The sequence below is a fragment of the Neoarius graeffei genome, chromosome 27, assembly GCF_027579695.1.
Source record: "Neoarius graeffei isolate fNeoGra1 chromosome 27, fNeoGra1.pri, whole genome shotgun sequence".
Lineage (NCBI taxonomy): Eukaryota > Metazoa > Chordata > Actinopteri > Siluriformes > Ariidae > Neoarius > Neoarius graeffei.
Window position 1 is genome coordinate 5,360,068 of NC_083595.1, and position 12,871 is coordinate 5,372,938.

The window sequence follows — 12,871 nt, forward strand, 5'->3', positions numbered from 1 at the left end:
GAAGCCTTTTGTCGCCCTCTGAGGTAAAGCCCGGATTTCAGCGCGGCGCTCACCGGGCTACTGGGAGTCGAGTCCGGTTCGGTCTGGTCTGGTCTCGGAGGAGTGTTTAATGCTGAAAAGATTCCCAGACACGGGGCTCGGAAAAACATCTGAAGGTTGGTTTTTTGTGGTGGAAAAACAACCGGCTAGCTTTTTTTTTTTTAGTTTTAAGGATGCTAACGCTGCAGTACAGTTGTTAGCATTGTGTACAGTCTAATTAGCATTTTTGTTTCATGTTGACTGAGTTTGCAGCTTCGTGTCTTAGTGAGAATAATGATTTTTTTAAAATGTAATAGTTATTTAAGCTAACGTTAATCCTGCTTTCGTTTAGAGATGCTAGTTGTCCCTACCCAACCCGGACTGCGCATGCGCAGCCACCGGATTTGAGGAAAAGAAGGCAAGCCTGTGTTCATTCTCTTCCTTGTGTTATTTCAGGTCAGTGTTATGCGCGTGCACACCGGACACCGGGGATACCGTGACTGTGCTCGGGAGCATCACCCAGCATCACGAGCTTAAAGGGGAAAAACACCGAATTTGTGGACGTTAATGGCACAGAAGTAGCTTCCTTCCGCTTCTTAAATCGCAGTATTTCTGGGACGGTGTTTAAAGTTCAGGTGGTCTGCTTTCAGCGTCTCGCGCGCACGATGATGCAAATCTACGACTCGTGCAACCAAAAGCACTCGCTGTTCAGCGCGATGACGCGCTTCATCGGCGCCGTGAACAACATGGACCAGACGGTGATGGTGCCCAGTCTGCTCCGGGACGTGCCCCTGGACAACGACGACGCGGCAGGAGGAGGAGGAGGAGAGGTGAAGAGTCCTGCACGCGCTGCCGGAAACGCTGTGCACCCGGTACCGGCTGCGTACTTCCGCACCGGAGACATGTACGGCTACTACGTGCTGCTCAAATCCATCCGCAACGACATCGAGTGGGGCGTGTTACAGGGCGACGAGCGGCGCAAAGACCCCGCGCGCATCGAACCGGACGGCGAGGACCTCGAGCAGCTCTTCCGCTTCCACCTGAACGGCCTGCACGCCGTGCTCGGGGAGCTCACGCGCAAGGCCAACACGCTCACGAACCGGTACAAGCAGGAGATCGGTATCGGCGGCTGCGGGCTTTGAACTCCCTCCCACTCGCTCACAAAGTACTTGCGCTCTTATTTCTAGCTCAAAGGCGAAAAATCCTATTTACTTTTTTTTTAAATCTCTCTCTCGCACCTCCTTTTATTTTGACGGACTGCGTTCTTTGGCTCGGGATGACGCACGTGCTTAGTATATGCAAGTGTATTTAATATGCAAATAGGGATGAGTATCCCAGGGGACATGACGGAGAGGCCCTGAGTGCAAAGCGCTACTAATCCCCTCCACACCCAGGCCTTCAGTCAGTGAAGTGGAGTCCAATGATCATCCTGTTTAATCGGGTGTTGAGTGATTCCTGGAGATGAATTAGCTGCAGCATGTTTAAAAAAAAAACAAACCTTGTGTGTAAAGCTGTCTTGTGGGTTTTTTTTTTTTTTAAATCTCAAAGCTTAAAAAAAGAATAAACATTTTTTTTGTAAAGGTTCTCAATTTGAGTAGTCTCTTCATTAATCATTAATCTATCTACTACAACCCCCCCCCCCCCCCCATTTATTTTTTTTTTATCATTATTATAATGAAACAGTCCTGGGTTTCTGTTCAAGCCAAAAATAACTGACCTACAGATATAGCCAATCAGCCAGCCAAAACCTGGAAGTTTTGCTTCTTTAGATTTGGATTAGAGCTACCAGGTTGGTGTGGTGGGTTTTCTTTGTCGTCTCTCTCCGTTTAACCACACTAAATTTGAAAATGCTCCCCTCGGAGAACAATTTGCTCCAATTCACAAGTGTTGCTGAAACCTCCATGTGTTGCTCTAGCTTTAAAATCAAGGCTACGTACACAGCACTGTGCAAAAGTCTTAGGCCCTTTTTGTTTCATGCAAACTTTTAGTTTTATTTTCTGACCTCTACGCTCAATGTTACAAAAAACATTTTAGAGCTTCAACTCCCCCCAGAACAAAATTAAATGTTACAGAAGGGGGGAAAAAGTTTGTGCAGCAGATTCCATAAGAGCACTTTTCAGATTTAAAAAAGAAACCATAATGAAGGCTGCTGGGTTTTGGTGCAAAATGAAGTGAGTGTGACAGTGTCCAGAAGAACTGTGGCTGGTTCTGTAACATGCTCGGTAAAACCTACAGCTCATTTCCGCATAAAACCGTACTCTGCATCTGAAAGAATTTTTTTTTTTTTTTAAAAGCAAAGGGTTGTCTCACACCAAATACTGACTTTTTTTTTTTAAATTTAATGTTAACACTTTATTTTTAATCCATTTTTGGTTGACAGCATTTCTTTACACGTGCTTAGACTTTTGCACAGGACTGCATTTCTGCTCATATAAGATGAAATAAGGAATAATGCACTCCATGTGCTGTTAGAGGAAAATAATCGACAATAGTGTGCTGTGATATAAGGAAGTGAAGTACTGTTACAAGTCAGAACTGTTCCTCAATTTACCAGCTACAGTTAATAAGTTAACAGAGGAGACATGATGCTTTTTATTCATTTATAGTTACATTTCCATACTCTGTAGGAACAGCACTGCATTTGACTGAGCATATTGGTACGGTATAAATCTGTCGTGAATTAGTCAGGACGACTGTCCATGCTGCTGTTGGACAAATTTAGTTGATATCTTCTGACCAGTCTGTGGTACAAGTCCATACAAATAAAGCAAAATTAAGACACGGGACACGGCTGAGCCTTGTCTTTGATTACATAATCGATGGCTGGTGTTGAGTGTTTCACTGTTTTGTTTGTGGTTTCAGTTTATTCAAATCCGTCACCATGGACGTTTACCTGCCAATCGCTCACACACAGGTGCCAGGATGTTTCTGGACAGAACACGGCGTGTCTCGTCATGTTCAGCTCACACAATAGCACGTGCAAAAGAAGGAATGAAAAGACTTTTTGTGTGTTAATATGATCTCTATTCCTCCCCCTGAATACATATCAGACACCAAGATAAGTGAATAAACTGCACCATCAACACGCAGAGGTCATCACGTAAAGCCTGCTGTAAAATAATCAGCTGATTAGCAGTGAGTCGTAAACTACTTCTGCAACACCCAATTTAACGCAAATGCCAAACGTCGAGACGAGACGGATGTGAGTGGTTAAAAGTTCTCGGAGTCATTGCAGGTATTCCCAAGAGAAGTGCTTTGCTAAGAGCGAGGTTGGCTAGCAAAACATTCTCCGAAAGCATTGTGACAAAAGTTAGCGTTATCAATCCTGAGTGTCTAGTGTGTTGTTTTATTAAGCAGGTTATGTGCAAAACGTTTTTGGGAGGTTGTCTTCCAGGGCCATGGTCTCAGCAGAGCAGCACTCTAACGTGGATAGCTACAGTTTCTCCCTTAGAGATTTCTGTTTGCTGTTAAGTAAACACTCAAGTCCTCACTTCTAAGTGCGCTATAAATAGATGTCTTACAGTAAGGTAGGAGTAACGGCTCAGATTCCTATTAGAGCCAAGATGCTACAAGAAGTTCAGACTATTACTAATATAGCAATTTGAATTAATATGTTTTATTTTCAGTATCTGATTAAAACTTCCCATTGGAGCAATGCTAACTAAACCAAAAACCGTTCAGGAAGAATTGATCCACGTGTGATGCCATCTACATTACTAGACACATACTTGAAAAAGAAAAAGGACCTCTGTTCATATGCTTCATTGATCTTAAGCCAGCATATAATTGGGTTCCATGTGAAGCATTGTTCCGAGTGCTAGAGATTCGTCTGCGATGCCCGAGACTCATCCAGATATTGAGGACGCTATACACTGACACCAAAGCCTGTATAAAGGCAACCCGACAGTACTTTGAGACCTTTGTTGGCTGCCGACAAGGTGCCTTCAAGAGTCCATCAATTATCAACATCTATATGGACTTCGTAATGCGATGTGCAAGGCAGGAGATACTTAAACAGTTCCCCAGCACCCCTGGTGTTTTGGTAGAATTCCAAATACTGAATGAAGTCTTGCCACGTGAGCTGTGAAGAAGAGCAGTAGCTGCTGGCCAAATGAGAGTTACAGAGCTACTCTACGCAATGTTGTAATATTCTCGAAAAGTAAAGAAGAGCTAAGCCAGATTCTAACCATATTTAACAACACCTTTACTAGATTCAGACTACAGATGTCTTACACCAAGACCAAAACGATGGCATTTAATATGGATGAAACAACCAAAGCTCAGAAATCAATAATCTCTGTCAACAACGTAGATATCAAGAAGGTCAGGGAGTTTTGGTACCCGGGGCACATGATAACCAACACAACAAAGTCTTCAGCAGTGCACTGGAGAATTGCGTCTGCCTTTAAAAAGTGAGACGAACTCAATGTTTGACCTACAGGGAAATCTACCCGAGTACACGTATGAAGATCCTAACAGCATGCGTGAGATCCCATTTATTATATGGGATCCAGGTGTGCAATCTGTTAGCTGCAGATCTCCAAAAGATCGAAACTGTTTGGGATGATTTCTTGCGGAAGATGGTGTCAGGTGGTTATGCCAAAAAGAATGCTCCCTCCTGCAACGAGCAAAAAAAAAAAAGGGTGTGGACACAGCAGGTCAAGTTGAAGAACAGTTAGACTGGGCTTACAAGATATCAAACCAAAGACTACATGAGATTACAAAATTTAGCTCGATAAGGGAATTTTGCCATGCGCAGGTCCTTAAAGGAACAGTCCACCGTATTTCCATAATGAAATATGCTCTTATCTGAATTGAGACGAGCGGCTCCGTACCTCTCCGAGCTTTGCGCGACCTCCCAGTCAGTCAGATGCAGTCAGACACGCTGTCACTCCTGTTAGCAATGTAGCTAGGCTCAGTATGGCCAACGGTATTTTTTGGGGCTGTAGTTAGATGCGACCAAACTCTTCCGCGTTTTTCCTGTTTATATAGGTTTATATGACCAATGACATGAAACAAGTTCAATTACACAAATTGAAATGTAGTGATTTTCTATGCTATGGAAAGTCCGCACTATAATGACAGGCGTACTAACACCTTCTGCGCGCTTCGGCAGCGCATTGATACGGAGCTCAGATATCAATGCGCTGTCGAAGCGCGCAGAAGGTGTTAGTACGCCTGTCATTATAGTGCGGACTTTCCATAGCATAGAAAATCGCTACGTTTCAATTTGTGTAACTGAACTTGTTTCATATCACTGGTCATATAAACCTATGTAAACAGGAAAAACGCGGAAGAGTTTGGTCGCATCTAACTACAGCCCCCAAAAATACCGTTGGCCATACTGAGCCTAGCTACATTGCTAACAGGAGTGACAGCGCGTCGGACTGCGTCTGACTGACTGGGAGGTCGCGCAAAGCTCGGATAGGTACGGAGCAGCTCGTATCAATTCAGATAAGAGCATATTTCATTATGGAAATACGGTGGACTGTTCCTTTAAGTACATGGGCCATGTCTGCCGCATGGAACATGATGCACTGCAGAAACAAGTCCTGTTTGACAAAAGAACACCAGAGAGGACCTGGTCTAAGGTTGAGGAGTTATTGGGGGTGGATCGGCAGCAGGCTAGGAAAGCAATTATGAAGAAAACAGAATTTAGGCAGGGCGGCACGGTGGTGTAGTGGTTAGCGCTGTCGCCTCACAGCAAGAAGGTCCTGGGTTTGAGCTCCGTGGTCGGCGAGGGCCTTTCTGTGCAGAGTTTGCATGTTCTCCCCGTGTCCGCGTGGGTTTCCTCCGGGTGCTCCGGTTTCCCCCACAGTCCAAAGACATGCAGGTTAGGTTAACTGGTGACTCTAAATTGAGCGTAGGTGTGAATGTGAGTGTGAATGGTTGTCTGTGTCTATGTGTCAGCCCTGTGATGACCTGGTGACTTGTCCAGGGTGTACCCCGCCTTTCGCCCGTAGTCAGCTGGGATAGGATCCAGCTTGCCTGCGACCCTGTAGAACAGGATAAAGCGGCTACAGATAATGAGATGAGATGAGAATTTAGGCATTTGCTTGAGCAGCGGTTTTCAGAGCAGATGCGCCCCAAGGCCGAGCACGGGCCAAAAGGGAAACGATGATGATGATGTTGATCACTGATCATCACTAAGGTCAGTGTGATGGTGGTAGGAAAACACTGAATACACCCTGGATGGGATGCCAGTCCATCTTGGAGCATGGTTCAGACCTATAGGACAGTTTGACTCAGCAGTCCACCTATTGACACATTTTTGGAAGATGTGTGGAAATTGGAGAACCTGGAGGTACTCGGAAGAACGTGACAGTAACCCGAGCTCACGATCACACCTGGAACTCTAGAACTGTGACCTGTGACACCAAACAGACACAGAATAATATCTGCATTGTGAAAAAGCCACTTCACTTCAACAGGAACATACACCAGAATAGGAAATGGATTCATTTTTGTCTGCAGGTAATTTAGCTTTCATTGCTAAGTTACTCTTGGTGAACTTGGACCATAAGTGTATCTGTTCTGTAACGTCCTGAAGACAGGAATGATTAAAAAAGCTTGTGTGATCTAAACACAAGTGCGTTATCAAAAACGTATCATAGAAAAGATGCATCATGGCTTAAATCCAGACCAGCATTTTAAACAATCGCTGAATGGTGGATGCTTAAGGAGCCTTTTGTAATTTGGTTGCTTTGGTTTACATCGGCTACATCCTGTCTCATTGAGTCCATTGGAAGGAAAACTAAAAATCCAAGCTCAAATCTCTTCCCAGAGCAGGTGTGTGTGAGCTTCAGAATGATAACCAAACATGCTACATTATAAGAATTGTGGTCTTCCCTGAATTAATAGAACATAGACAACATATCAAACGTTGAAAGTGAGACATTTTGAAATTTCATGCCAAATATTGGCTCATTTGAAATTTCATGACAGCAACACATCTCAAAAAAGTTAGGACAGGGGCAATAAGAGGCTGGAAAAGTTAAAGGTACAAAAAAGGAACAGCTGGAGGACCAAATTGCAACTCATTAGGTCAATTGGCAATAGGTCATTAACATGACTGGGTATAAAAAGAGCATCTTGGAGTGGCAGCGGCTCTCAGAAGTAAAGATGGGAAGAGGATCACCAATCCCCCTAATTCTGCGCCGACAAATAGTGGAGCAATATCAGAAAGGAGTTCGACAGTGTAAAATTGCAAAGAGTTTGAACAGATCATCATCTACAGTGCATAATATCATCAAAAGATTCAGAGAATCTGGAAGAATCTCTGTGCGTAAGGGTCAAGGCCGGAAAACCATACTGGGTGCCCGTGATATTCGGGCCCTTAGACGGCACTGCATCACATACAGGCATGCTTCTGTATTGGAAATCACAAAATGGGCTCAGGAATATTTCCAGAGAACATTATCTGTGAACACAATTCACCGTGCCATCCGCCGTTGCCAGCTAAAACTCTATAGTTCAAAGAAGAAGCCGTATCTAAACACGATCCAGAAGCGCAGACGTCTTCTCTGGGCCAAGGCTCATTTAAAATGGACTGTGGCAAAGTGGAAAACTGTTCTGTGGTCAGACGAATCAAAATTTGAAGTTCTTTATGAGAATCAGGGACGCCGTGTCATTCGGACTAAAGAGGAGAAGGACGACCCAAGTTGTTATCAGCGCTCAGTTCAGAAGCCTGCTTCTCTGATGGTATGGGGTTGCATTAGTGCGTGTGGCATGGGCAGCTTACACATCTGGAAAGACACCATCAATGCTGAAAGGTATATCCAGGTTCTAGAGCAACATATGCTCCCATCCAGACGACGTCTCTTTCAGGGAAGACCTTGCATTTTCCAACATGACAATGCCAAACCACATACTGCATCAATTACAGCATCATGGCTGCGTAGAAGAAGGGTCCGGGTACTGAACTGGCCAGCCTGCAGTCCAGATCTTTCACCCATAGAAAACATTTGGCGCATCATAAAACGGAAGATACGACAAAAAAGACCTAAGACAGTTGAGCAACTAGAATCCTACATTAGACAAGAATGGGTTAACATTCCTATCCCTAAACTTGAGCAACTTGTCTCCTCAGTCCCCAGACGTTTACAGACTGTTGTAAAGAGAAAAGGGGATGTCTCACAGTGGTAAACATGGCCTTGTCCCAACTTTTTTTGAGATGTGTTGTTGTCATGAAATTTAAAATCACCTAATTTTTCTCTTTAAATGATACATTTTCTCAGTTTAAACATTTGATATGTCATCTATGTTCTATTCTGAATAAAATATGGAATTTTGAAACTTCCACATCATTGCATTCCATTTTTATTTACAATTTGTACTTTGTCCCAACTTTTTTGGAATCGGGGTTGTACTCATGGAGCAATGTGTGATGCAAACATCGAGGTTCCCAGCAAAGTGCGACTCTCTGATTGGACTCTTTTAGGTGAACTGGTAGCACGGTGGTGTAGTGAAGAAGAGAAGAGAAGAAACCTTTATTTGTCACATGCACACTTCAAGCACAGTGAAATTCATTCTCTGCATTTAACCCATCTGAAGCAGTGAACACACACACACACAGAGCAGTGGGCAGCCACACCAAAGCACCCGGGGAGCAGTCAGGGGTTCGGTACCTTGCTCAAGGGCACTTCAGCCCAAGGCCGCCCCACGTTAACCTAACCGCACGTCTTTGGACTGTGGGGGAAATTGGAGCAAACCCACGCAGACACGAGGAGAACATGCAAACTCCATGTTCCAATGCTGGGTTCGAACTCGGAACCTTCTTGCTGTGAGGCGACCGTGCTAACCACTACACCACCATGCCGCCTAACCCTAACCCTAGTGGTCATCACTGTCGCCTCATAGCAAGAAGGTTCCGGGTTCAAACCTCATGGCTGACAGGGGTCTTTCTGTGTAGAGTTTGCATGTTCTCCCTGTGTCTGTGTGGGTTTCCTCAGGGTACTCTGATTTCCCCCACAGTCCAAAGACATGCAGTTAGGCTAATCGGCTACTCTAAATTGTCCGTTGATCAAGCTTGGAGAGGCATGGGCTCCAGCAAATTTAAGTGGCCAAGACACACCAATGATGGACTGTTAAAATGTAATCAGTGGTGCCCTTGCTGGCTATAGGGAAAAGAAGAAAAAGACGTGAACTTTCAGAGTCAACTCTCATATATGAGCTGTTATTTGTTTAAAATTAGCAATTTTACGTATCAGAATTTGTATAATTGGAAAATGAACCTTCTTCACGAAGCACTGAGACAATAACACTAATGCTGGGCTGTGTGTTTTGCCTTACTGCTTATTTTTTTCATCATTCGATGATCTTCATGGAATAATTTCAGCCATAACTAGGCAAAGAGTCGAATCAGAGTCGCACAATGCTGGGAACCTGGATGTTTGCATCACACGTTGCTCCATGAAGGAATCTTAGTCAAAACATGACAAAACATTTAGGTAAGGGAATCGAAATTGGGAGTCCAGGGAGTCGAGTCTTGTTGGTGAGTTGAGCCTATTATTCAACTCCATGAAAAGAGGTTGAATTCTGAACAGGGCCTTCACTTTATATCTGCAACAGTATCACACGAGCACCAAACCCTGTGAGGATCAACCTGCACACCTGAGTCACTTCTCCAGGAAGTGTGTAGGAGAAGAATACACAACATACAGGATTGGGAAACACCAACCTGCATGGGGCTTCCCTACAGCGTGATGCAACCCTGAGCATCTGGTTCATCTGCTGGTGAAAAGTGAACAAGTGTGGAAATCAAATGAAACATCAGGACTAAAAAAAAAACCCTGAACTGTTCGCTTCAGGCTAGCACACTGGGTTAGCACATTTTAGTAGCATTTTTTAAACTTGTGCTGGTAGAAAACTAATGAAAGCCTTATCATTGGAATTACACCTGGTATCTTCTTTTCTTTCTGCTTTCCGAAGTGAATTGTGTAATAAATTGAACCTAATGATAAATATTCCAGGTGGCACGGTGGTGTAGTGGTTAGCGCTGTCGCCTCACAGCAAGAAGGTCCTGGGTTCGAGCCCCGTGCCCGGCGAGGGCCTTTCTGTGCGGAGTTTGCATGTTCTCCCCGTGTCCGCGTGGGTTTTCTCCGGGTGCTCCGGTTTCTCCCACAGTCCAAAGACATGCAGGTTAGGTTAACTGGTGACCCTAAATTGACCGTAGGTGTGAATGTGAGTGTGAATGGTTGTCTGTGTCTATGTGTCAGCCCTGTGATGACCTGGCGACTTGTCCAGGGTGTACCCCGCCTCTCACCCGTAGTCAGCTGGGATAGGCTCCAGCTTGCCTGCAACCCTGTAGAAGGATAAAGCGGCTAGAGATAATGAGATGAGATAAATATTCCAAAGTAAAATCAAACACTACCAAAATGTCGAATCATTACACTACGAGTTCACAGCTAGTGTACTGGAATTAGCATATTCTCCAAAACTAGTGAAACTGAATGTTAGCATACATTTAAAGCTAATCATAAGTTCACGCCATTAGTGTGTTGAATGAGTGAAGCATTTGGTGCTGTTAAATAACTCGCTTATGCTAGCACAAGCGCTAGGAACGTCCGAAAGAGAACTTGAGCTCAGCAGCTTCAGCCGGCGGATTTGCTAACAAGGCGTTTCCTCCTGGAGTCGAATGTCTTGATAGCGGCAAAACTCCGAACACAAAGCCAGGTTTAGTGTCTTTAAAAAGAATATCACGTTTGTTAAATTGAAGATGCTTTTCAACTCAGAATTCGAGTGAATGTGTTGAAGAAGTGACTCTATAACGCCATGTAACGTGATGTAACCAAATCCCAGTAGGAACTTTTTGGTTTTATAGCTTCAATACATAGAATCTGAATCTCAAAATGCCTGATATCAATAATGTAACTCCAAGTTGAAATGTAACCTACTGTGAAGTGAGAACATGAAAAAATTTGCTTCAACAAATTCACAAGGGGGCGGCACGGTGGTGTAGTGGTTAGCGCTGTCGCCTCACAGCAAGAAGGTCCTGGGTTCGAGCCCCGGGGCCGGCGAGGGCCCTTCCTTGTGGAGTTTGCATGTTCTCCCCGTGTCCGCGTGGGTTTCCTCCGGGTGCTCCGGTTTCCCCCACAGTCCAAAGACATGCAGGTTAGGTTAACTGGTGACTCTAAATTGACCGTAGGTGTGAATGTGAGTGTGAATGGTTGTCTGTGTCTATGTGTCAGCCCTGTGATGACCTGGCGACTTGTCCAGGGTGAACCCCGCCTTTCGCCCGTAGTCAGCTGGGATAGGCTCCAGCTCGCCTGCGACCCTGTAGAACAGGATAAAGCGGCTAGAGATAATGAGATGAGATGAGATGAAATTCACAAGGTGCTAACTAGCTGCTACGCTAATTCGTTAGCTCAGTTTAGTAAAGTAACTAAATTGGTTTCACCAATATTTGAAATTTATAATGTCGTTTTCAGAATTTCAAATGTTCTACTGTGAAAATTAGCGAGGTGATTAAAACTCGATCAGCTTCCATGTTTCGTTTGATTATTCCCTTCAATTTGGCAAACGAAAAGGAAAAAAACAGTCAGTATTTCCTTTACAAAATAATTTTTAACAAACTGTACATAATCATTTTGATTTTCGAATTAATTACCATGCTAATGATCTAGCTAGCTGGAAAAAAGTAACAGCTAAATGACTTTATTAACAATTTCCAAATGATGTGCGTGATCATATCAATTTTCTAATTAGCTCGCTGAATGAAGCGAAGTTGATTTGACTTAAATGTATGATCATACGCAGGACATTAGCAACATTTCACATTTCTACCTTGCTAGTTTTATTAGCTCGCTGGAAAAAAGTGACATACAGACTCCACGCAGAAAGCCGAGGTCAGTCGCGAAGGCCATCCATCATGGACATGTGAAGGAGTTAAAGTAATAAAACACGTTTGATGGAGCAAACATTCAGGATGTTGCATTTTACACTTCTGTCAGCGTTGAGCGCCATTCTGAGAAAAGCAGCTGCATCAGACCATGATGTCTTTTTGAGAAGTTTAGCTCATGAAATATGGTGTCGTGTCAAGGTTAATCTTACAGTTGGCTAATAAACTTCATTCGTCATGGCCGTACGTTACGTTACGAGATCGCCCCGAGGTGGAAGCGGAGAGGGCGAGTCAACGAGGGCGCGTTTAAAAACAGCTATGTGTTTGTCAGCCTGCTCGGCTGATGTAATAACAGCCTGCAGCGTGAAAGATTTTCCTCACACATCGAGAGAGAGAGAGAGAGAGAGAGAGATTCGATGGATCTGCTAAATAATTCAGAATTTTTAAGCCGTTCTGATTTCCACATGCAGCCCGTCTCATTTTTTTCCACATTTTACCTTCCTAAATATTCGATTTTATGGCTAGTTAATGTGAACTCTCGCTAGAATCCATTTTAAAGAAATAAACCCTGACCAAAGCTTTGTGTCTTTGATCAGCTTGAGCAAGATTCCTCCGTACAGGGCAACGTCCAACACATTACATTTAATTAAAATTAAATTAAATATTTATTACAGTGAAAACCGTCTCTCTTTTTTTTTGGTTCAAACTCTTCACCTTTTATTTTCAAAGCTGATTTTCAGTGAACACACACACACACACACGCACACAAATCCCTGTTATTTTGATGCTAATCATGTATTATGTTTCGACTGCACTGGGGTCAGGGGTCAAACTGCTAAACGTCAGCTTTTCAGTTGCTTTTCAAGTCAGGATTTGTTTTGTTTTTATCGGTTCAATGCCGCTCACTCCCACGTTCCTGCCGAAGTGTTTCGTGATGGTCCTTCAGACGCTTCAGAGAGGCCTTTAATTTCCAGGCGGCTTGTGAACAATCCACTGAGAAAGTGTTTCACAACC

At 43.9% G+C, this 12,871-nt stretch overlaps 1 protein-coding gene across 1 annotated transcript; it reads left to right on the forward strand.

The window, feature by feature from the left end:
• mid1ip1b (MID1 interacting protein 1b) lies at positions 1–1,602 on the forward strand. The gene is made up of 2 exons (XM_060911326.1): positions 1–155; positions 475–1,602. Exon 2 carries the CDS (start codon positions 684–686, stop codon positions 1,158–1,160), a length of 477 nt encoding a protein of 158 aa, XP_060767309.1. The 5' UTR covers positions 1–155; positions 475–683; the 3' UTR covers positions 1,161–1,602.
• Positions 1,603–12,871: the final 11,269 nt, after the last annotated feature.

Excerpts from the sequence above, each read along its gene's own strand:
- mid1ip1b (XM_060911326.1), top strand. The coding sequence starts at position 684 with ATGATGCAAATCTACGACTCGTGCAACCAAAAGCACTCGCTGTTCAGC.